Raw genomic sequence first — 26,544 nt, 5'->3', positions numbered from 1 at the left:
CAAGCGAGGTCCAGAGAGTTTCAGGGGGTGGCAGGTAGAGGCATTAAAAAAACAGTTGTAATTCTGTTTTTCAATAGTTGGCTCACAGCTTTGGCATTGCAAGTGTATATTTAAGACATAGTTAAACATTATCAGACATTCCATCACAACTTTTACAGGTAGTGAGTTCGAGATTCCCACCATCCTCTCAGTGAAAAAGCTTTTCCTCACATCTGTTTCGAACCTGCTGCTCCTTACTTTAAATCTATACCCTTCATCAATGGGAAAAGTTTCTTCCTGTCTACCCTACATAGAACATAGAACAATACAGCACAGAACAGGCCCTTCGGCCCACGATGTTGTGCCCAACATCTATCCTAGATTAAGCACCCATCCATGTACCTATCCAATTGCCGCTTAAAGGTCGCCAATGATTCTGACTCGACCACTCCCACAGGCAGCGCATTTCATGCCCCCACAACTCTCTGGGTAAAGAACCCACCCCTGACATCTCCCCTATACCTTCCACCCTTCACTTTAAATTTATGTCCCCTTGTAATACTCTGTTGTACCCGGGGAAAAGGTTTCTGACTGTCTACTCTATCTATTCCTCTGATCATCTTATAAACCTCTATCAAGTCAACCCTCATCCTTCGCTGTTCCAACGAGAAAAGGCCGAGAACTCTCAACCTATCCTCGTACGACCTATTCTCCATTCCAGGCAACATCCTGGTAAATCTTCTCTGCACCCTCTCCAAAGCTTCCACATCTTTCCTAAAGTGAGGCGACCAGAACTGCACACAGTACTCCAAATGTGGTCTAACCAAAGTCCTGTACAGCTGCAACATCACTTCACGACTCTTGAATTCAATCCCTCTGCTAATGAACGCTAATACACCATAGGCCTTCTTACAAGCTCTATCCACCTGAGTGGCAACTTTCAAAGATCTATGTACATAGACCGCAAGATCCCTCTGTTCCTCCACCTGACTAAGAACCCTACCGTTAACCCTGTATTCCGCATTCTTATTTGTTCTTCCAAAATGGACAACCTCACACTTGGCAGGGTTGAACTCCATCTGCCACTCCTCAGCCCAGCTCTGCATCATATCTAAGTCCCTTTGCAGCCGACAACAGCCCTCCTCACTGTCCACAACTCCACTAATTTTCATATCATCTGCAAATTTACTGACCCACCCTTCGACTCCCTCATCCAAGTCATTAATAAAAATTACAAACAGCAGAGGACCCAGAACTGATCCCTGTGGAACTCCACTTGTAACTGGGCTCCAGGCTGAATATTTACCATCTACCACCACTCTCTGACTTCGACCGGTTAGCCAGTTTTCTATCCAATTGGCCAATTTTCCCTCTATCCCATGCCTCCTGACTTTCCGCATAAGCCTACCATGGGGAACCTTATCAAATGCCTTACTAAAATCCATGTACACTACATCCACTGCTCTACCCTCATCCACATGCTTGGTCACCTCCTCAAAGAATTCAATAAGACTACATATGCCTCTCATAAGTTTATACATTTCAATCATGTCCCCTTTCAATCTCCTCTTGCTTGAAGGAAGACAACCCCAGTCTGTCCAATTTCTCTTCATAACTGAATGTCTCCAGCCCTGGCAGCATCATGGTAAATCTCCTGTGCACCTTGTCCAGTGCTGTCACTTTCCTCCTATAATGTTCATTCCACGATGACCCTTGCTGTGGCCTAAGCAACATTTTATAGTTTCATAACTTTTCTTCTCTCAAACTCTATGTCTTGACCAATTAAGGCTATCTACCTTCTTAACCATTCCCTCACCTTTCCTGACATCATGTATTCCTGGTCTTGTTTATCCTGCCCAGCTGCATCATTGCACCACCCAGGTGCCACGATGGGCTCAGTGGTTAGCACTGCTACCTCTCAGCACCAGGGATCTGGGTTCAATGCCAGCCTCAGGTGACTGTCAGTTGGCATGTTATCTGCATGGGTTTTGTCCCATCAGTCCAAAGGCGTGTAACTTAGGTGAATTGGCCATGCTAAATTGCACATAGTGTTCAGGGATGTGTTAGTTAGGGGTAAATGTAGGGAAATGGGTTTGGTTGGGATACTCTTCGGAGGGTCGGTGTGGACTTGCTAGACTGAAGAGTCTATTTCCACACTGTAGGGATTCTATGCTATTTATCCAGATTGAATTCCACTTGCCACTGATCAGCTCGTCTGCAACCACTTGGATTCTGTGCTATCCTCTTCACTATTTACTACCCCATCACTTTTTGTATCATCTGCAAACTGACTGATCAACCCTTCTCCATTTGTATCAAGTGTGTTAACAGAAAGGGACTGAACATTGAACCCTATCTGACTCTGTTGGACACAGGCTTCCTGTTAGAAAAACAGCGTCTGATCAGCCCATCTGACCGGGAGGCTCAGAATCAAGTCCTAACTGCTCCAGACTTTTGTGATCCAGGCTGACTGAAAATATCTCAGGGAGTCAAAAACTCCACACAATATTCCAAGGGTGGCCTCATCAATGCACTTAACAACGTTATGTCAGAATACATCCTTGCTCCTGAACTCAAATCTTCTTGAAATTAAGGCCAATATACCAGTTACCTTCCTCGCTGATCACTGTACTTGCCTGTCTACTTTCATTGACTGGTGTACAAGGACACCGAGATGACTTTATGCATCCACATTTCCTATATATCACTTTATGTTTCATTATTCACAGCAAACAGTATAATTTTGCATCTATCCACATCATACTGCATCGGCACCCATGCATGCAAGTGTTGAGAACACTCCTGAAACAGCCTTGCACTCTCATCGGAGTCTTTTCATGATCAACTTGGCCTAATCTCTGCAGTACACCAACTATCACTGCCTGGCACAGGAAAAAAGACTCGGTGATTCCCACACCCTGTTTCTGGTCTGTCAATCAATTCGCAATCTATGCTAGTATATTACCCCCAATCTCCTGTGCTTAACTTTTGCCTACGAGTCCTTAGTGAGACCTTACGTTCTTGAATTCCAACTGCCCCACATCCACTAGTTCTCATTTACCTATTTTCATCCTCAGAAATGTCCTGTACATTAGTTAAGCATGATCTACCTTTCATAAACTCATTATGACTTTGCTTAATCTTTTAATGCTGCCCAAGAGTTCTGTCATTACACCTTCCAAAAGGGCACTGTGTTGGGCACACCAAAAGGTGCCTGATACAGTCCCACATAACAGACTTGAAGAATGTGATAGATCATAGAATCCATTCAGTGTGGACGCAGCCCATTTGGCCCAAGTTCACACCAACTCTCTGACTTGTAACTGCATTTCCCGTGGCTAATCCACCAAGCTTGCACATCCCTGAACACTATGGGCAATTTAATATAGCCAGTCAGACTAACATTTTTTAGACTCGGGGAGTAAACCGGAGCATCTGGTCTACTGTCCACAGACAATGGGGAGCATGTGGAACTCCACACAGCCTGTCACCTGAGGGTGGAATTGAATCCAGGTCCCTGGCACTGAGAGGCAGCTGTGCTAACCACTGAGACACCGTGTGGCCCCAGATCATGGAATGAAAGTAGCAGTAGCAACATAGATGCATAATCAACTGAGGGATACAAAACAGAGAGGTAAATAGTTCTTCTTTGAGGTGAAAGAAAGTGGACAGGGGATCTTCCTGGTGGTCACTATTGGAACCGGTGCTTTTCATGATTTTAGAACAAAGAACATAAAATAGTACAGCACAGAACAGGCCCTTCAGCCCACAATGTTGTGTTGACATCAAGGACATTTTGGTTGTATTCTTAGATTCAGATGTAGTTCAATGCAGAGAAGGGTGAGGAGGAGTATTTTAGGACAGAGAACACAGAAAGCCAGTTTACCTAAGGGGTAATATTCTAAAGGGTTTATGGGAACAGACAGACCTGGGAATATATGTGCATAAGTCACTAAAGGTGGCAGAACACCAAAGACAGAACTGTTAATAAAATATTCATGGTTTCATTAAAAATAGTATAGAGAAGAAAATCAGGGAGATTGTGATCAACTTATATCAGACCTCAGTTGCACTACTGTTTACAGTATCATATAAGTATGCGCAATCATTGGGAAGTGCTCATTTTCAGTATGGCAACCCGCAACCAATGATTCTTGTCAAGTTTGAGGATGTTTTTCCTATCTCCATTAATAATGCTCAATGGTAGCAGTCTGTACATCCAGACTGCAGAAATCCTTAGATATAACTTTCCTGCCTACAAGGACAGCGAATACATGGGAACAATACCACCTGCAAGTTTCCCTCCAAGCCACTCACCATCCTAATTTGGAAATATATTGTCAGTCTTTCAATGTTGTTGAATCAAAAATCCTGCAACTGCCTCCCTAATGACAGTGTGCGCGTCATTACACCCAATAGATTGCAGTGGTTCAAAAAAGCAACTAAACACCACTTTAAGAGGAAAAAGGAATGGTCAATAAATGTTGGCTGAGCCAGCAACACACACATCCCATAAGTGATTTTTTTTAAAAAAAGGATTAGATCATAGAATTCCGACAGTGTGGGAACAGGCCACTTGGTCCAACAAGTCCACACCAATCCTCTGAAGCGTAACTCTCCCCCAATTTACTACTCTCCGTTTACACCTGACTAATGCATCTAACCTACACATCCCTGAACGCTACAGGCAATTTAGCACAGCCAATTCACCTAACCTGCACATCTTTGGATTGTGGGAGGAACCTGGAGCACTTGGAGGAAACCCACGCAGACACGGGGAGAATGTGCAAACTCCACAAGGCAGTTGCCTGAGGCTGGAATCCAACCCAGGTCTGTGGTGCTGTGAAGCAGCAGTGTTAACCACTGAGCCACCGTGCCGACTGATAACCAAACAGCACAGTTTTAAAAGAGTTTTGCAAAAATGCAGGAGCTGAGAAATGTCTTTTTCTCACTGGAAGTAGTTAGGAACTGGAATACATTTCTGGGAAATGTGGTGGAGACAGGTGCAACTGAGGCATTCAAGAAGGATTTAGACCATTATTTAAATAGAAACATTGTGCAGGGTCACAGGAAATAGGTAGGAGTTTGACACTTTGTCTAAATGTTCACAGACCAATGCAGCACCATAAAAGTCCTGCAACTGTGAAATACCCTACGGATCCTTCTTTACCCAGAACTAAATATATATTGTACAACTGTCCCAGCAGTTAAAAAATCTTTTCATCAAGATCAACGTATCTTAAAGAGATTTATTGTAAATGAGGTAACAGCTAAAATTTGGAAATACCTTCAAGTGGTAGATTAAGGAGTGTCACAAAGACAAGTTACATTTGCACAATAATTAAGACATTTTAAGATTCAAAAAATAATCCTTAAACCTCCAGTCTGGAACAGGTCACAGTTTGATACCAATCTCTGATTTCAATGCAGTTGCCCAGCATTCCCATTGGTCTAGCAGGCTCTAAACACAGATGTCAAGGAACCTTCCAATTCGTGTTTATGAACTCTGAACCACGGCAGAGGGGAGCTCGGTCATATTTCTCACACGTCCCAGGTTTAATCCACACAGCCTTTCCCATCAAATAACAATGAAGAGAAGGACCAAAATACCATTTGAACCTCTTGGTGTGGCCTTGAAGGACTGTGTCCAGGCAGAAATTATTTTCTAGCTAAACAGTCCTTCACTCAAGTTGTCCAAAGAAGGCTCAAAATGCAAACAGAGTTAATTAAATTCCCCACCGATGCTGCCAGACCTGCACATTTCCTCCAGAAACTTTTATTTCTGACCTTCAGTTGGATTTCCCTTCATACTATTGTCCTTTCTGAGCTTCATCCAGCAGGGAAAGATAGTGTACTTCAAATGAACTTGTTTCACTTCATTGTTATCCTGAGTGTTTTAATCTAGGCCTGCTACTAAATTCAGCACAAACACATTAACATTTTCCAACTATGAGAAGAACCGAGTCAGTCCTGGATGAGATTAACCCCAGCAATACCAGCAGACTCGAACCCTGACTGTTGGCTGTGAATATGCTGGTGCTTCAACAGATTGTTTGACTGGGTGAAGCCCTTACCACACACAGGGCAGGTAAATGGTCTCTCTCCAGTGTGACTACGTTGGTGAGACAACAGATTCCATTTGCTTTTGAACCTCTTTTCACAGTTGGGACATTGGAAGGGTTTCTGGTCACTGTGAACCAGCCGGTGTGAGCTGAGGCTGGATAACTGAGTGAACGCCTTCCCACAAACAGAGCAGGCGAATGGCCTCTCACCAGTGTGTATGCGCTGGTGTTTCAGCAGGTCGGATGAATCGGTGAACCTCTGCTCACACTCCGAGCAGGTGAACGGCCTCTCCCCAGTGTGAAATCGCTGGTGTCGGAGGAGGTGTGATGGCTGAATAAATCCCTTCTCACACACAGAGCAGGTGAACGGCCTCTCCCCTGTGTGCGTGCGCTGATGTGTTAAGAGGTCCTTCTTGCTCTTAAAGCTCTTCTCACAGTCAGAACATTTAAACGGTCTGTGATCAGAGTGAACTCGCTGGTGAGTCAGAAGATTTGATGAAGCATTAAATCGCTTTCCACAGTACAGACAGAGGAATGGCCTTTCGCCTGTGTGAACCCGCTGGTGTGTGTGCAGTGTGCATGACTGGGTGAACCCTTTCCCACAGATTGCGCAGGTGAACGGCCTCTCCCCAGTGTGACTGCGCCGATGAGTTTCCAGTTGGTATGGGTAACTGTATCCTTTCCCACAGTCCCCACAAATCCACGGCTTTGCCATTGGGTGGGTGTCCTTGTTCCTCTCCAGGTTGGATGATCAGTCAAAACCTTGTCTACGGAGTCGAGAAGGGGGATATGACTGGAACTTACAGAACACTGGGATCCAGTGGACATAGAGAAAATGTTTCCATGACTCGCAGAGACTAGCAGCCAAGTGAAGGGACGACCCTTTTGAGCACAGAGGAGGAGGTATTTCTTCAGCTCCAGGATTGTTACACTGTGGAACCCATTGCTCCAGAGGGCTGTAGGGTCCAAGTCATTGAAGTACACTTAACACAGAGATAGATAGGCTCTTAATGACAAGGGAATCCAAGCAGGAGCATGGGGTTGAAGAACATATCAGCCATATCGAATATTGATGCAGCCACAATAGGCTGAACAGGCTAATTCTGCTGTTTCTTATGGCCTTATTGTGCTCAAACACATGTACGGTATCTTCCTGATATGAATGGTGCAATAATTTATTGCACACTGGCTAACTGGTCAACACTGTTTCCACAGTCAGTGCACTGAGGCATCCTCATCTGGGTGTGCACATCTCAGTGCTTTGAGTCACACACATATTTGAAATCTTTTCCCATTAACGGAACAGGCAAACAGCTCTCTCTTCTTCATTCAAAGGCTAATGACCTTTGAAGCCTGATGAGTCACATGACTGCTACATCTCAATGTTATGTTTGGTTTGCATTCTTGATCTGGAAATGCTCCCTTTCCAATGTCCTGTAAAAGAATTTATAAAATCCATCAATTCAACTACAAAATAAAAATTTAGAGCAAAAAGTTCTTGTTGTTTTCTGCTTTGGTTCCCCCAAAATCAGAAATCAGAAATTTTGGTTATACATTTTCCCTCCTCCATGAAATAAAAAGCCATTACATCACTGACACTCTTTCTTCTTCCATACTCAGTTTAAACCCTACCTCTGTTGTGATGGAATTTAATTCTCCATCCCATATGGAGACTGAGAATAAAGTCAGTCAATTTTCAGTTGCTTTTCAATGATCTAGAACTAGACAATTTCCAGGCTTTGACTGACTAGTGGCAAATAACATTTGCACCACTCAAGTGTCAGGTAATGATGAGCTCCAGCAAAAGAGAATGTAAGCATCACCTCTTGACATTCAATGGCAGTAGCGTCATTGTAGCCCCTCCTATAAAGAGCCAAGGGTTACCACTGACCAGAAACTGAACTAAACTTGTCAGTTAAGTGATGCGACTACAAAAGCAGTTCAGAAGCTAATAATTCTGAAATAAAGAACAACACAGCACAGGAACAGCCCATCAAGCCTGCTCTGACATATGACACCTTTTTAAATGAAAAGCCTTTTCTCTCTATGTAGTCTGCATCCACGGTGGCACAGTGGTTAGCACTGCTGCCTCACAGCGCAAGGGACCTGGGTTCAATTCCCGCCTCAGGCGACTGACTGTGTGGAGTTTGCATGTTCTCTGCGTGGGTTTCCTCCGGGTGCTCCGGTTTCCTCCCACAGTCCAAAGATGTGCGGGTCAGGTGAATTGGCCATGCTAAATTGCCCGTAGTGTTAGGTAAGGGGTATATGTAGGGGTATGGGTGGGTTGCGCTTTGGCGGGTCGGTGTGGACTTGTTGGGCCGAAGGGCCTGTTTCCACACTGTAAGTAATCTAATCTAATCCCTCTATTTCTTGGCTATTCATGTATCTGTCAAGATGCCTTTAAACACTGCAGTTGTATCTGTTTCCACATCTCCTCTGGCACCGCATTCCATGCACTTACTACCTTGTGTAAAAAAAAATGCCTCTCACACCTCCTTTAAACTTATTTTTACCTTAAATCTATGCTCCCTACTAATAGATACTTCTGTCCTAGAAAAAGAAAGACTCAAACTATCCATTTTATCCATGCCTGGCATATTTTGTAAATTTATTTCAGATCGCCCCTCAGCCTGTGATGTTTATATGAAAACAAACTAAATTTGTCCAACTCCCACTTACAGGTAACACCCTCCAAAAGCAGGCAACATCCTGCCAAACTTTTCCTGAGCCCTCTTAAAAGCAGTCCAGTTGTGTGGTGACCAGAACTGTTCACAATCTTCCAAATATGGTGTTTTTAAAGTTTCATAAAGCTGTAACATGCCTTGGTAATGTTTATACTCTATGTCTGACCAATGAAGACAACATGCCATATGCAATCTTGACCACCTCATTCACTTGTGTTGCCACTTTCAGGGAACTGTGACAAAAAAGCTAATTCTCCCATTCATTCTGTGGACCTGAAAGCTGAGATCTGCCTGTATCTTGATGCTACTAAGTGTCATGCCATTTACTGTATACCTCCCTCCTGTATTAGAATCCCCACAGTGTGGAAACAGGTCATTTAACGTAACAAGTCCACACTGACTCTCAGAAGAGCACCCCACCCACACTCATCCCTCTATCCCATCCCTGTAACTTTGCACTTTCCATGGCTAACCCACAAATCCCTGGACATTATGGATAATTTAGCATGGTCAATCCATCTAGTCTGCATACCTTTGATCTGAGAGGGGAAACCGGAGCATCTGGATGAAACCCACGCAGCCAAGGAGAGAATGCACAGACTTCACACAGACAGTCACCCGAGGCTGCCATCGAACCCGGGTGCCGAGCACTGTGAGGTAGCAGGGCTAACCACTATGCTAATATGCCGCCTGCAAAATGCATCATCACACATTTACATTTTATCTGCCATTTCTCCACCCAAGTCTCCAGCCTATCTGTATCCAGCCATATTCTCTGGTGAATCTCTTCACTATCTGCAAGTCCTCCAGGCTTTGTGTCATTTGCAAACTTACTAATCAGACCACCTAACTCTTCTCCAAACTATTTATGTTCATTACAAACAACATGGGCCCCAACACTGATCCCTCACTGGCCACAGATTTCCAGTCAGAAAAACACACTTCCACAGCTACTCTCTGTCTTCTACAACCAAGCCAGTTCTATATCCATCTTGCCAGCTCACTGCAGATCCCACGTTTTGGCTTAGCCTGCCATGAGGGACCTTGTCAAAGGCCTTGCTGAAGGCTATGTAGACAATAGCCACTGCACAAGCCTTAATCAACTTTGGCATTCCTCAAAAAATTCAATCAAATTTGAAAAGGCATGACCTCCTCCACACAATCGGTCTACTGCTGATTCCATGTGTGTAAATCTGCCCATAAGAAGTTTCTTCAGTAAATTCCCTACCACTGAAGTCAGAACCACTGAACGGATGACGTGGTGGCTCAGTGGAGGGATGGCACGTGGCTCAGTGGTTAGTACTGCCACCTCACAGCACCAGTGACCGGGGTTTGATTCCAGTCTTGGATGACTGTCGGAGTGGAGGTTGCACATTCTCACTGTGTCTGTGTGGGTTTCCTCCAGATGTTCCGATTTCCTCCCACAATCCAAAGATGTGTAGGTTAGGTGAATTGGACACGCTAAACTGACCATGATGTTCAGGTCTGTGTATGTTAGGTGCATTAGTCAGGGGTAAATATAAGATGATAGGGTAGAGGAATGAATCTCGGTGGGTTACTCTTTGGAGGGTCGGCATGGCCTCGTTGGGCCGAAGAGACTGTTTCTACATGATAGGGTCTCCATCATTCTAACTCTAAGGCTCACAAGGCCTGTAATTGCCTGAATTATCCCTGTCGTCTTTCTTAAAAAGGAACAACATTGGCTGTTCTCCAATCCTCTGGGACCTCTCCTGTGAATAAAAAGGACAAAATCTTTGTACAAGGCCCCAGAATATTCCTGCCACTCTCTCAGTATTCTGTGATCAATCAGGATCTGGGGACCGGTTTCCTTATTGCTTTTGAAAACACCCAAGATCCCCACCTTTAGTATATTAATACGCCTTAGAACATCAACATGCCCCATTCTAGACTTACAATCCACCATGTCTTTCTTCTTTGTTCATACCGATGCAAAGTATTTAATAAGAACCTCACCCACTTTCTCCAGCTCCATTCATAAATTACCTTCCTTATCCTTGAGTGGATCTACCCTTTCCCTAGCTGCCCTCTTGATTCTTGTATATGTAAAAAAACGCTTTGAGATTTTCCTTATTCCTGTGTGCCAAGGACTTGCTGTGACCTCTATTAGCCCTATTCCCTTGCTTGAATTCTTTCCTACTATCTTTATATTCTTCACGGGTTTTGTCTGTCTTTAGAACATAGAACATAGAACAATACAGCACAGAACAGGCCCTTCGGTCCACGATGTTGTGCCGAACATCTATCCTAGATTAAGCACCCATCCATGTACCTATCCAATTGCCGCTTAAAGGTTGCCAATGATTCTGACTCTACCACTCCCACGGGCAGCGCATTCCATGCCCCCACCACTCTCTGGGTAAAGAACCCACCCCTGACATCGCCCCTATACCTTCCACCCTTCACCTTAAATTTATGTCCCTTTGTAACACTCTGTTGTACCCGGGGAAAAGGTTTCTGACTGTCTACTCTATCTATTTCTCTGATCATCTTATAAACCTCTATCAAGTCACCCCTCATCCTTCGCCGTTCCAACGAGAAAAGGCCGAGAACTCTCAACCTATCCTCGTACGACCTATTCTCCATTCCAGGCAACATCCTGGTAAATCTTCTCTGCACCCTCTCCAATGCTTCCACATCTTTCCTAAAGTGAGGCGACCAGAACTGCACACAGTACTCCAAATGTGGTCTAACCAAAGTCCTGTACAGCTGCAACATCACTTCACGACTCTTGAATTCAATCCCTCTGCTAATGAACGCTAATACACCATAGGCCTTCTTACAAGCTCTATCCACCTGAGTGGCAACTTTCAAAGATCTATGTACATAGACCGCAAGATCCCTCTGTTCCTCCACCTGACTAAGAACCCTACCGTTAACCCTGTATTCCGCATTCTTATTTGTTCTTCCAAAATGGACAACCTCACACTTGGCAGGGTTGAACTCCATCTGCCACTCCTCAGCCCAGCTCTGCATCATATCCGAGTCCCTTTGCAGCCGACAACAGCCCTCCTCACTGTCCACAACTCCACTAATCTTCGTATCATCTGCAAATTTACTGACCCACCCTTCGACTCCCTCATCCAAGTCATTAATAAAAATTACAAACAGCAGAGGACCCAGAACTGATCCCTGCGGAACTCCACTTGTAACTGGGCTCCAGGCTAAATATTTACCATCTACCACCACTCTCTGACTTCGACCGGTTAGCCAGTTTTCTATCCAATTGGCCAAATTTTCCTCTATCCCATGCCTCCTGAATTTCCGCATAAGCCTACCATGGGAACCTTATCAAATGCCTAACTAAAATCCATGTACACTACATCCACTGCTCTATCCTTATCCACATGCTTGGTCCTCCTCAACGATGTTGTGCCGAACATCTATCCTAGATTAAGCACCCATCCATGTACCTATCCAATTGCCGCTTAAAGGTTGCCAATGATTCTGACTCTACCACTCCCACGGGCAGCGCATTCCATGCCCCCACCACTCTCTGGGTAAAGAACCCACCCCTGACATTGCCCCTATACCTTCTCAAAGAATTCAATAAGACTTGTAAGGCAAGACCTACCCTTCACAAATCCGTGCTGGCTGTCCCTAATCAAGCAGTGTCTTCCCAGATACTCATAAATCCTATCCCTCAGTACCCTTTCCATTACTTTGCCTACCACAGAAGTAAGACTAACTGGCCTGTAATTCCCGGGGTTATCCCTATTCCCTTTTTTGAACAGGGGCACAACATTCGCTACTCTCCAGTCCCCTAGTACCACCCCCATTGACAGTGAAGACGAAAAGATCATTGCCAACGGTACTGCAATTTCCTCTCTTGCTTCCCACATAATCCTAGGATATATCCCGTCAGGCCCGGGGGACTTGTCTATCCTCAAGTTGTTCAAAATGTCCAACACATCTTCCTTCCTAACAAGTACCTCTTCTAGCTTACCAGTCCGTTTCACACTCTCCTCTTCAACAATACGGTCCCTCTCGTTCGTGAATACTGAAGAAAAGTACTCATTCAAGACCTCTCCTATCTCTTCCGACTCAATACACAATCTCCCACTACTGTCCTTGATCAGACCTACCCTCGTTCGCGTCATTCTCATGTTGCTCACATACACATAAAGTGCCTTGGGGTTATCCTTGATCCTATCCGCCAAGGATTTTTCATGCCCTCTCTTAGCTCTCCTAATCCCTTTCTTCAGGTCCCTTCTGGCTACCCTGTATCCCTCCACTGCTCTGTCTGAACCCTGCTTCCTCAACCTTATGTAAGCCTCCTTCTTCCTCTTTACTAGACATTCAACCTCCCTCGTCAATCAAGGCTCCCTCACACGACCATTTCTTTCCTGCCTGATAGGTACATACATATCAAGGACACGTCGTATCTGTTCCTTGAAAAAGTTCCACATTTCCACCACATCCTTCCCTGACAGCCTATGCTCCCAACTTATGCTCCTCAAATCCTGTCCTACAGCATAGTAATTTCCCTTCCCCAATTGTAAAATCTACCCTGTTGTGCGCACCTGTCTCTCTCCATAACCAAGGTGAAAGTCACAGAATTGTGGTCACCATCACCAAAATGTTCACCCACTAACAAGCCCATCACTTGTCCCGGTTCATTACTGAGTACCAAATCCAATATGGCCTCCCCTCTGGTTGGACAATCTACATACTGAGTTAGAAAAGCTTCCTGGACACACTGCACAAACACCGCCCCAATCTACTTGATCTAAAGAGCTTCCAATCAATATTTGGGAAGTTGAAGTCGCCCATGACTACGACCCTGTGGCTTCTGCACCTTTTCAAAATCTGTTTCCCAATCTGTTTCTCCACATCTCTGCTGCTATTGGGGGGCCTATAGTAAACACCCAACAAGGTGACTGCACCGTTCCTATTTCTGACTTCAGCCCATACTATCTCCAAAGGCAGATCCCCCTCAAACTTCCTTTCTGCAGCCATTATACCATTTCTAATTAGCAATGCCAGCCCCCCCTCCTTTTGTACCACCCTCCCTAATCTTACTGAAACATCTGTAACCAGGAACCTCCAACAACCATTCCTGTCCCTCATCTATCCACGTTTCCGTGATGGCCACAACATCGTAGTCCCAGGTACCGATCCACGCCTTAAGTTCACCCACCTTATTTCTGATACTCCTTGCGTTGAAGTATACACACTTGAGCCCATCTCTGTGTTCGCAAGTATTCCCTGTCAATGCTACCTTCTCCACAGCCTCCCTACATTCTTGGACATCCTGACAAACAGCTACCTTACTTGCTGGACTACAAGTCCGGATCCCATCCCCCTGCCAAATTAGTTTAAACCCCCCCCCCCGAAGAGTGCTAGCAAACCTACCCCCCAGGATATTGGTGCCCTTCTGGTTCAGGTGCAACCCGTCCTGTTTGTACAGGTCCCACCTTCCCCAGAATGCAGTCCAATTGTCCAAATACCTGAAGCCCTCCCTCCTACACCATCCTTGCAGCCACGTGTTCAACTGCACTCTCTCCCTATTCCTTGCCTCACTGTCACGTGGCACCGGCAACAACCCAGAGATGACGACTCTGTCTGTCCTAGCTTTTAGCTTCCAGCCTAACTCCCTGAGCTCTTGAATGACTTCCCCACCCCTCTTCCTACCTATGTCGTTGGTGCCAATGTGTACCACGACTTCTGGCTGCACACCCTCCCCCTTAAGGATTCTGAAGACACAGTCCGAGACGTCTCTGACCCTGGCACCCAGGAGGCAACAAACCATCCGAGAGTCTCACCCATGTCCACAGAACCGCCTGTCCGTCCCTCTAACTAGAGAGTCTCCTATAACTAGCGCTCTCCTCCTCTCCCCCTTTCCCTTCTGAGTCTCAGAGCCAGACCTCACGCCACAGACCCCGTCACTGCAGCTTACACCTGCAAGGCTGTCCCCCCCCCAACAGTTTCCAAAGCTGTATACTTATTGTTTAGTTTCATAAACCTTAGTATAGTTTATTTTTCTTTTTGACTAAGCATTCAACTCTTGTCGTGTAAGCTTCCTGAATCTTGTCATTCTTATCCCTGATTTTCACAGGAACACTCTGATCAACTAGTCTTTAAAAGATTCCCAAATCAGATGTCAATTACCTTCAAACAGCTTCTCAAAAGTACATTCCAGTTCCTGCCTAATATTGTCGCAGTTAGCCTTTCCCTAGTTCAGCACTTTCACTCTTATTCTTAGTTACTAAAAAACTTGTGGAATTATGGTTACTCTTTCCAAAATGCTCCCCTACTGAAATTTTGATCACCTGGTCTGGCTTATTCTCCAACATCAAGTCAAGCAAGCACCTTTCGAGTTACACTATTCACATACTGCTTCAAGGATCCTGCAGTGGAAAACTCAGCGCGTGATCCACCCAAAGCTAGCCCAACATCTAGCAGGCAAAAGTCAGGAATGTGACGGAATACTTCCCACTTCCCTGGAGGAGCGTAGCTCCAATAACTCTCAAGATGACTGGCACCACATCCACAAATATTCAGCTCCTACACAACTGACACTCCGTCACAGCAGTGTGCACCATCTTCAAGATGAATTGCAAAAATTCACCAAGGCTTCTTCAGCAGTAACTTCCATAACTGCTCCCATCGAGAAGGACAAGGACAGCAGATATGCAATAATACTACCACTTGAAAGTTTCTCTCCAAGCCACTCACCATCTATACTTGAAAACCTATCACTGTTCATTAGTATTACCAGGTCAAAATCCTAGAAATCACACCCTAAACGCATTCTGGGTGTAGTAAATCAAATGGACTGACAGAAGGCAGCTGACCACTATAGCTCACCACTATCTTCTCAAGGGATGGACAGTAAATGCTTGCCCAGCGTGCAACATCCATCTCTCTTGGTCACAGAAACTCTGAACATCTGCTTGATCTGTGCTGGCCCACACATTGCCATACTACTGCAGCTCAGTTTCAAACCCTGCATTAATTGTTATTGTGTGCATCCACACAATCTCTCTTCCTGTTGTAATTTCATTGCACAGGGTGTCAGTAGAATGCGAAGACAGGAAACAGTGCTTTGGGGCAGGACAGAGGTGTGGAAAGTGGGAAAGGGGAAATTGCCTTTTTGATTAAGGCGAGCATCACAGCAGTAGTCAGAGATGAAATAACTGAATGATCATTCAGTGAGGCTTTGTGGGTGGAGCTAAGAAATAAGAAGGGGATGGTGACATTATTGGGGTTGTACTATACTCCCCAAATTGAAAACGGGAATTAAAGGAACAAATACGCATGGAAACTGGGGAGACTTGCAGGAGCAAGTCATAATCAGGGATTTTAATTTTCAGAACATAGACTGATACTGTCTCAGCATTCAGGGCTTAGATTGGGTGGAGTTTGTTAAATGCGCTCAGGAAAGTTTCCTCAAGCAGTATGTAGAGTGTCCTACTCGGTCAGGGCAACACTCAGCCTACTCTTGGGAAACAGTGCAGGACAGGTGACTGAGGTAACAGTGGGAGTGCACTTTGTGGCCAGTCACCATCGTTAGATTAATTTTAAAATAGTTATGGAGAGGGATCTAACTGGTCCACACGTTCAAGTTCTAAATTGGGGCAAGGCAAATTTTGATGGAATTAGACAGGAACTGGCAGGGATTGATTGGAACAGTTTGTTTGCAGGCAAAGGGACCTCCGGCAAGTGGTGGCCTTTCAAAGTGAGATAATTAGACTTCATATCTACATGTTCCTGTGCGGGTAAAGGGCAAGGTTAGCATACATAGGGAACCCTGGATGACAAGAGATATTGAGGCCTTGATCAGAAACAAAAAAAGAGGCATAGCTCAGGTACAAGCTGCTAAAATCAAGGGAACCCCTGGAGGTGCATAGGCAATGCAGGAAATCAGGAGAAAGAAAAGGGGGCACGGGATAGTCTTGGCTGAGAAGACTAGGACAAATCCAAAGAGGTTCTTTAAGTATATTAAGGGAGAAAGAATAACTACAGAGATAATAGGACACCTCAAGGCGCAAAACTGGCCATGAATGTGTAGAAATATAGGAGATGGGTGAGGTCCTCAATGAATATTTCTCTTCTGTGTTTACTGTGTAGAAAGACATGAAAGCTTGGGAACTTGGGGAAGTTAGTGGTGATACCTTGGGGACAGTCCATATCACAGTAGAGGTGGTGTTGGACACATTAGAGTGTATGAAGGTGGATAAATCTCCTGGACCTGACCAGGTATATCCAAGAACACTGCAAGTGGCTAGAGAAGAAATTACGGTGCCCTGGCTGATATTTTTGCATCAGGGTTTGCCACAGGTGAGGCCCTGGAAGGCTGCAGGGTACAGAACATTATGCCCTTGCTGAAAATATGTTGCTGAAAAAGCGCAGCAGGTCAGGCAGCATCCAAGGAACAGGAGATTTGACGTTTCGGGCATAAGCCCTTCATCAGGAGATTTCTCCTCGAACATTATGCCCTTACTCAAGAAGGGCTGCATAGAAAAATCTGGAAACTATCAACCACTAAGCCTAATGTCTGTGATCGGTCAGTTGCTTGAGAAGATTATGAGAGATAAGAGATACATGCATTTGGAAAGACGGGGTTTGATTAGGAGTATTCAGCAAGGCTTTGTGCATAGCAGATCATGCCTCATAAATTTGTTAGTGTTCTCTGATGAAGTGACCAGGAACGTAGATGAGGGCAGAAGGGGTAGACATAATCTATATAGATTTCAGTAATGCCTTTGATAAGGTTTGATGTGGTATGCTGTTCAGGAAGGTGAGATTGCATGGAGTCCAGAAGGAACTGGCAAATTGGATACACAATTGGTTTGACGGTAGGAAGCGGAAAGATAACTGTCGGACTGAAGGCCTGTGAGTAGTGGAGTGCCTCAGGGGCCCATTACTGCTTGTTATCTATATCAATGATTTGGATGAGAATGTACAAAGCATGATTAGCAAGTTTGCAGATGACACTAAAATAGGCGGTATCGTGGACAGTGAGGATGGTATCAGAAATTGCAGCAGGACCTTGATCAATTGGGGAAGTGGGCCAAGAAATGCCACCTGGAGTTTAATATAGCTAAGTGTGAGGCCTTTCATTTTCATGGTGAATGGTAGGGCCTTAAAGAGTGTCGTGCAACAAAAGGACCTTGGGGTTCAGGTGCACAGTTCTCTGAAAGTGGAGTCACAGGTAGACAGGGCAGTGAAGAAGGCTTTTGGCCTTCATCAGTCAGGGCATTGAGTGTAAAAGTGGGAAAGTTATGTAGTAGTTGTATAGGACAATGGTGAGGTCGCAGTTGGAGTACTGTGCTCCATTTTGATCACCTTGCTATCAGAAGGATGCTATTAAGCTGGAAAAAGTGCAGAAGAAATTTACAAGAATGTTCCCAAGACTAATACATCTGAGTTACAGGCAGAGTTGGACAAGTTAGGACTTTTTTCTTTAGAGCGCAGGAGTCTGAGGGGGGAATCTTATAGAAGTGTATAAGGTCGTGATAGGTTTTGATAGGGTGAGTGCACTCAACTTTTACCCATGTTTGGGGAATCGAAGACAAGAGGGCATCAGTTTAAGGTTAGAAGGGAAAGAAAAGGGAAGCTAAGGGGCAACTTTTTTTTTTACACAGAAGGTGGTACACATATGAAATGAGCTGCCAGCTGAAGTGGTTGAGGTGGGCATATTAACATCAGCTAAAAGGCATTTGGATAAATACATGGATAAGAAAGGTTTAGAAGGATATGGGCCAACTGCAGGGGAATAGGGATAACGTAGATGGATACTTTTGGTTGGCATGGACCAGTTTGGGGCAAAGGGCCTGTCTCCATGCTGTAGGACTCTTTGACTCAAAGTCAGGAATATGATCGAATACTGGCCACTTGCCTGGATTAGTGCAGCTCCAAAAACTGTCAAAATGACTGGCACCACATTCATATTCAGCTCCTTCACAACTGACACTCAGTGGCAGCAGTGTGCACTATCTTCAAGATGAACTGTACAAATTCACCAAGATTCCTTAAGCAGCACCTTCCACATCTGCTCCCACCTAGAAGGCAAGGACAGCAGATATATAATTACACTACTTTGTGAAAGTTCCTCTCCAAACCACTCACCATCTAGACTTGAAAACATATCGTTGTTCCTATTGACACTTGATCAAAATCCTAGAATTCACTCCTTAATAGCATTCTGGGTGTCAAACACCAAATGGACTGATAGAAGGCAACTCACCACTATCTTCTCTCAGAATGGGCAGTAAATACTTGCCCAGCCAGTGACAATCCCATTTCCCTTGGTCACAGATACTCTGAACATCTGCTTGATTTATGCTGGCCACCCATTACCATATTACGGTAGAAGAATGTGAAGACAGAAAAACCTAAATCGAACTGCACATTATGAACAGACATACAAAATTGGGTGGAGTGGTGATGTTGGTCATGGGTAGTGTTCGGGTGGGGATGGTGTTGGGCTGGTCTTTGTACTCACACATCGAGGACCAAGCACAGTTTGAAGGCAAATATTGGGGTGGAGGCATTTTGCATTGGCTCTTGTATTCACATACAGAAGATCAAATGCAGTTTGGAGGTGTGTATCCTGATGGGGGTAGAGATGTGAGATGTGGTGTTGAAGTGGTCCATGTACCCAGACACAGAGGACCAAGTGCAGTTTGTAGATGGGTATTGGGACGGAGGTGGTGGTTTAGTTGAGAAGACAGTATTGGAATGGTCTCAGTAGCCATACACAGAGGATCAAGTGCAATTTGGAGGCAGGTATTGGGTTGGGAGCCGTGATGTTAAGCTGGACGCTACATACCCTCAAAAGAGTACAATTTGGAGATAGGTTTCGTGTAGGGGTGGATGTTGCACACACAGAATTTAGAGTCATACAGCACGGAAACAGACCCTTCTGCCCAACTTGTCCACACCGACCAGGTTTCTGAAACTGAACTAGTCCCACTTGCCTGCATTTGGCCCATATCCCACTTAAGGCCTCCTATCCATGTAACAGTCCAAATGTCTTTCAAATGTTATAAATGCACTTCCCTCTACCACTTCCTCTGGAAGGTCATTCCATATATGCACCATGTGTGAAAAAATTGCCTCTCAGATCCCTTCTGAATCTTCCCCTTCTTACCATAAATCTATGCCCTCTAATTTTGTCCTCTCGTACCCTGGGGACAAATCCTTGGCTTTTTACAAAAATATTCATTCAGAGCAAAAGAACATTGTTGTGGTTCTGTTCGCTGAGCTGTAATTTGTGTTGCAGACGTTTCGTCCCCTGTCTAGGTGACATCCTCAGTTCTTGGGAGCCTCCTGTGAAGCGCTTCTGTGATGTTTCCTCTGGCATTTATAGTGGCTTGTCTCTGCTGCTTCCGGTTGTCAGTTCCAGCTGTCCGCTGTTTTATAGTGGTTTGTCTCTGCTACTTCCAGTTGTCAGTTCCAGCTGTCTGCTGTTTTTATACAGGTTTGTCTCTGCCGCTTCCGGTTGTCAGTTCCAGTTGTCTGCGGACAGCTGGAACTGTCAACTGGAAGCGGCAGAGACAAACCACTATAAATGCCGGAGAAAACAACACAGAAGCGCTTCACATGAGGCTCCCAAGCACGGAGGATGTCACCTAGACAGGGGACGAAACGTCTGCAACACAAATTCCCAGCTCAGTGAACAGAACCACAATGAGCACCCGAGCTACAAATCTTCTCACAAACTCTGAGCAAAAGTATTTATTGCCTTTCCTGGAGGGCAGGTAAGAGTCAAGCACATTGCTATGGGTCTGGTGTCACGCATAGGCCAGACCAGACAAAGATCTTGGTTTCCTTTCTAATGGACTTCAGCGAACCAGACGGGACTTTCCCCAAAATCGGCAATGGATTCATGGTCATCCTTTGACACTTAATGCCAGATTTTTAATTTAATTCACCACCTGCCGCAGTGGGATTTAAACCTTGAGTCCCCAGAACATTACATGGGTCTCTGGATTAACAGTCCAGCAATGTCACCACAAGCCCATTGCCTCCCCTTGTCACCTTATCTACACCCCTCATGGTTTTACAAATCTCTACAAGATCACACCTCACCCTCCAGGGGAAAGAAGTCCCAGCCTATCTTTATAACTCAAACATTCCAGTCTCCCTAATATCATAGAGTCATAGAGATGTATAGCATGGAAACACACCCTTCGGTCCATGCCGACAAGATATCCCAACCCGTTCTAGTTCCACCTGCCAGCATCTGGCCCATATCCCTCTAAACCCTTCCTATTATATACCCATCCAAATGCCTCTTAAATGTTGCAGTTGTACCAGTCTCTACCACTTCCTCTGGCAACTCATTCCATACACATACCATCCTCTGCATGAAAAAGTTGCCCCGTAGGTCACTTTTATATCTTTCCCCTCTCACCCTAAACCTAAGCCTTCTAGTTCTGGACTCCAGACCCCAGGGGAAAAGACTTTGTCTATCTATCCTATCTATGCCCCTCAATTTTGTAAACCTCTATCAGGTCACCCCTCAGCCTCCGACACTCCAGGGAAAACAGCCCCAGCCTGTTCAGCCTCTCCTTATAGCTCAAATCCTCCAACCCTGGCAACATCCTTGTAAATCTTTTCTGAACGCTTTCAAGTTTCTCAACATCTTTCCGATAGATGTTGAGAATTGCACACGATATCCCAACAGTGGCTGAACCAATGTCCTGTACAGCCGCAACATGACCTCCCAACCCCTGTACTCAATACTCTGACCAATAAAGGAAAGCATACCAAACGCCTTTTTCACTATCCTCTTCTTTCAACTCCACTTTCAAGGAGACATGAACCTTATAAATCTTCTTGTACCCTTTCCAGTTTATACCAGCAATCGAATTGGAGGACGGTACTAGAACGGGATGGTAATAGGGGTGTTTGGACAGTCCCTGTACCAGCAGACACAGGATCAAGTGCAGTCTGGGGATGGACATTGACCTGGAGCCAAAATTACATGGAAGCCGCGCAGACGCATTGCGTCCAGAGTGAAGCAGGCGCTGGGACAGCAGCCGCTTTCCCCGCGATCGGTGGACACAACCGCTTTTCCTTCCGGCTCATCCGCCGTCAGTCGGCGTTCAAAAAAATATTTACTTCTCTTCCGCTGCCGTCCTTTCCCTTTCCCGCACTCGCCTGATCCTCCGCCCGCTGCACCAACCGTCCCGCTTCGGCAGTAACTGCGCATGCCCCCGCACCGGCCCATATTGCGCATGCTTCAATCTCTTCGCTATGATTGCGCACGCAGCTCCTGTTCTGGAGGTAGGGCGTATTCTTTACGTCCAGAATACTGGGTAAGTCAACTCCCATTGTTGCAGCCTGCCGTCAAGTCAAACTACCAATTTTGCGACATGATTCCAACAATTCTGTGGGTGCGTGTACGAAATTATGGATATAGAATAATATACATTGGCCTTACACCATTTTTATATTCCGAAAGTAATCGCATGCAAAAGCACTGTCCACAATTAATACTTTGCTTTGGTTGCAAGGGCAATACAAGTCTGGATATCAAAGCGAAGAGCTGTGAAATACTAGAATAAATGAATACAGCGAGTCAAGCAGCCGTAAAGGGAGACGTTCGTCACCACGTTGTCAAGGGCAAACCTAGATATGCAGTGGGTCAAGGTTTGAGTAAAGGTTGCGGTTGTTGTGGGTATGTTCAGGAAGTTGGAAATTTGGTTTACAGACGTTTTTTCCCCCTTTTCTAGGTGACATCCTCAATGCCATAAAGCCTCCTGTGAAGTGCTGCTGTTTTGTGTCAGTTGGAATTTATTTGGTTTTGTTCCTGCTGCTTCCGGTCACTTGTTGCATTGGTCGGTATTTAGGTGTAGGTCAATGGGTTTATTGATGGAGTCCATGGAATGAATGCCATACTTCTCGAAATTCTCTGGCTTCCTCTGTTTGTTTCACACTATCGTTGAATGCTGGCCCAGCCAGTGGCACATACAATCCATAGTAAATAAATGTCAGGTTGTAAATTTGCTTGCTGAGCTGGTAGATTTGTGGGAAGCTAGAGAATTGAGTGCTGGGCCTCTTGCTGAGATATTTGTATCATCAATTGTCACAGGTGAGGGACCAGAAGACTGTAAGGTGGCTAATGTGGTGCCACTGTTTAGGAAAGTTAGTAAGGAACAGCCAGGGAACTATAGACCAGTTAGCCTGATGTCGGTCGTGGGCAATTTGTTGGAGAGAATCCTGAGGGACAGGATGTACATGTATTTGAAAGGCAAGGTCTGATTAGGGATAGTCAACATGGCTTTGTGCATGGGAAATCATGTCTCACAAACTTGATTGAGTTTTTTGAGGAAGTAACCAAGACGACTGATGAGGCCAGTTGTGATCTATATGGATTTCAGTAAGATGTTCGACAAGGTTCCCCATGGGAGACTGGTTAGCAAGGTTAGATCTCACAGAATACATGGAGAATTATCCATTTGGATACAGAACTGGCTCAAAGGTAGAAGACAGAGGGTGGTGGTGGACGGTTGTTTTTCAGACTGGAGACCTGTGACCAGTGGAGTGCCACAAGGATTGGTGCTGGGTCCTCTACATAAATCATTTGGATGCGAGCATAAGAGGTACAGTTAGTAAGTTTGCAGATGACACCAAAATTGGAGGTGTAGTGGACAGCGAAGAGGGTTAGAGCTGAAAATGTGTTGCTGGTTAAAGCGCAGCAGGTCAGGCAGCATCCAAGGAACAGGAAATTCGACGTTTCGGGCATAAGCCCTTCATCAGGAAAAGCGAAGAGGGTTACCTCAGATTACAACAGGATCTTGATCAGATGGGCCAATGGGCTGCGAAGTGGCAGATGGAGTTTAATTCAGTTAAATGCAAGGTGCTGCATTTTGGGAAAGCAAATCTTAGCAGGACGTATACACTTAATGGGAGTGCTGCTGAATAAATAGATCTTGGAGTGCAGGTTCATAGTTCCTTGAAAGTGGAGTCGCAGGTAGATAGGATAGTGAAGGCGGCATTTGGTATGCTTTCCTTTATTCATCAGTGTATTGAGTACAGGAGTTGGGAGGTCATGCTGTAGCTGTACAGGACATTGGTTTGGCCACTGTTGGAATAATGCGTGCAATTCTGGTTTCCTTCCTATTGGAAAGATACATAGAACATAGAACATAGAAGGATACAGCGCAGTACAGGCCCTTCGGCCCTCGATGTTGCGCCGACCGAATCCTACCTGACCTATACTAGCCCAATAACTTCCAAATGCCTATCCAATGCCCGCTTAAATGACCATAAAGAAGGAGAGTTCACCACTGATACGGGCAGGGCATTCCATGAACTCACAACCCGCTGTGTGAAGAATCTACCCCTAACATCTGTCCTATACCTACCACCCCTTAATTTAAAGCTATGTCCCCTAGTAACACCTGACTCCATTAGCGGTAAAAGATTCTTAGTATCTACCCTATCTAAACCCCTAATCATCTTATACACTTCTATCAGATCTCCCCTAAACCTTCTCTTCTCCAATGAGAACAGCCCCAAGTGCCTCAGCCTTTCCTCATAAGATTTTCCTACCATTCCAGGCAACATCCTGGTAAACCTCCTCTGCACTCGTTCTAAAGCTTCCACATCCTTCCTATAGTATGGCGACCAAAACTGCACACAATACTCCAGATGAGGCCTCACCAGAGTCTTATACAACTGCAACATGACCTCAGGACTCCGGAACTCAATTCCTCTGCCAATAAAGCCCAGTACACCATATGCCTTCCTCACAGCACTATTTACCTGGGTGGCAACTTTCAGAGATCTGTGTACATAGACACCAAGATCCCTCTGCTCATCCACACTACCAAGTAGCCTACCATTAGCCCAGTAATCCATCATCTTGTTATTCCTACCAAAGTGAACGACTTCGCACTTAGCTACATTGAATTCCATTTGCCACATTTCCGCCCAGCTCTGCAACTTATCTATATCCCGCTGTAACCTGCCACTTCCTTCCTCACTATCCACAACTCCACCGACTTTTGTGTCATCCGCAAACTTGCTTACCCAGCTTTCAAGTCCTTCCTCTAGATCATTTATAAAGATAACAAAAAGCAATGGTCCCAAAACAGATCCTTGTGGTACACCGCTAGTAACTGCGCTCCAAGATGAACATAATCCATCAACTACTACCCTCTGTCTCCTTCCAGCCAGCCAATTCCTAATCCAAACCTCTAATGTATCCTCAATGCCATACCTCCGAAGTTTTAGCATTAGCCTACCATGGGGAACCTTATCGAACGCCTTACTAAAATCCATATACACAACATCTACTGCTTTACCCTCATCCACTTCCTTAGTCACCTTCTCAAAGAACTCAATAAGGTTTGTGAGGCACGACCTGCCCTTCACAAAACCATGCTGGCTATCCCTGATCACGTTATTCCTACCCAGATGTTCATAAATCTTATCCCTTACCATTCTCTCTAAGACTTTGCCCACCACTGAAGTCAGACTCACTGGCCTATAGTTACTAGGGCTATCCCTACTCCCTTTCTTGAACAATGGGACCACATTCGCTATCCTCCAGTCCTCTGGTACTATTCCTGTTGACAATGACGACATAAAAATCCAGGCCAATGGCTCTGCTATCTCCTCCCTAGCTTCCCATAGAATCCTGGGGTAAATGCCATCAGGCCCAGGAGACTTATCTATATTCATCCTTTCCAATATTCCCAAAACCTCTTCCCTGCATATTTCCAGGGCATCCATTCTAATTATTTGTGATTCCATATTCACATCAGCAACAGTGTCCTGTTCCTGAGTGAATACTGATGAAAAGTACTGATTTAATGTCTCTCCAATCTCCTCCGCCTCCACACACAACTTCCCACTACTATCCTTGACTGGACCGATACCTACCCTAGTCATCCTTTTATTCTTGACATACCTATAGAAAGCCTTTGGGTTTTCCCTAATCCTACCAGCTAAAGACTTTTCATGTCCCCTTCTCGCTTCTCTTAGCTCCCTCTTTAGCTCCTTCCTGGCTACCTTATAACTCTCAATCGCCCCAACTGAACCTTCACGCCTCATCTTTACATATGCCGCCTTCTTCTCTTTCACAAGGGACTCCAATTCCTTACTAAACCACGGCTGCCTCACAAGGCCCTTTACACCATGCCTGACTGGTACATACCTATCAAGGACACGCAGTAGCTGCTCCTTGAACAATCCCCACATCTCATTAGTGTTCTTCTCTTGAAGCCTGTTTTTCCAATCCACACATCCTAAGTCATGCCTCACTGCATCATAATTTCCCTGCCCCCAGCTATAACTCTTGCCCTGCGGCGCACGATTATCCCTCTCCATCACTAAAGTAAAAGTCACCGAGTTGTGGTCACTGTCCCCGAAGTGCTCACCTACCTCCAAGTCTAACACCTGGCCTGGTTCATTACCTAGAACCAAATCCAATATAGCCTCCCCTCTTGTTGGCCTGTCAACATATTGTGTCAGGAAACCCTCCTGCACACATTGTACAAACACCGACCCATCTAATGAACTCGAGCTATAGCTCTCCCAGTCAATATCTGGGAAGTTAAAGTCCCCCATAACAACCACCCTGCTACCTTCACTCTTTTCCTGAATCATCCTCGCAATATTATCCTCTACTTCTCTAGGACTATTAGGAGGCCTGTAGAAAACACCTAACAGGGTGACCTCACCTTTCCTATTTCTAACCTCAGCCCAAACTACCTCAGATGGCAAGTCCTCTTCCATCGTCCATTCCACTGCTGTGATACTGTCTTTGACAAGTAATGCCACACCTCCCCCTCTTTTACCCCCATGTCTGATCCTACTAAAACATTTGAACCCTGGAA

At 45.2% G+C, this 26,544-nt stretch overlaps 1 protein-coding gene across 2 annotated transcripts; it reads right to left on the bottom strand.

Annotated features, from left to right (window-relative positions):
* Positions 1 to 5,565: 5,565 nt before the first annotated feature.
* On the bottom strand, positions 5,566 to 21,900 carry LOC132805562 (oocyte zinc finger protein XlCOF15-like). Of its 2 annotated transcripts, none has more exons than XM_060820685.1 (2): positions 21,818 to 21,900; positions 5,566 to 7,475 (listed from the first exon to the last, which is right to left on the bottom strand). In XM_060820685.1, the coding sequence occupies exon 2, from the start codon at positions 6,754 to 6,756 to the stop codon at positions 5,944 to 5,946; it is 813 nt and encodes a 270-aa protein (XP_060676668.1). In that variant the 5' UTR covers positions 6,757 to 7,475; positions 21,818 to 21,900; the 3' UTR covers positions 5,566 to 5,943. The 2 variants fall into 2 exon arrangements, 1 of the variants encoding a protein (XP_060676668.1); XR_009640921.1 differs by lacking the exon at positions 5,566 to 7,475 and adding an exon at positions 18,592 to 18,750.
* Positions 21,901 to 26,544: the final 4,644 nt, after the last annotated feature.

Source organism: Hemiscyllium ocellatum, chromosome 50 (genome assembly GCF_020745735.1).
Source record: "Hemiscyllium ocellatum isolate sHemOce1 chromosome 50, sHemOce1.pat.X.cur, whole genome shotgun sequence".
Taxonomy (NCBI): Eukaryota; Metazoa; Chordata; class Chondrichthyes; order Orectolobiformes; family Hemiscylliidae; genus Hemiscyllium; species Hemiscyllium ocellatum.
This window is presented reverse-complemented; position numbering and strand designations above follow the sequence as displayed.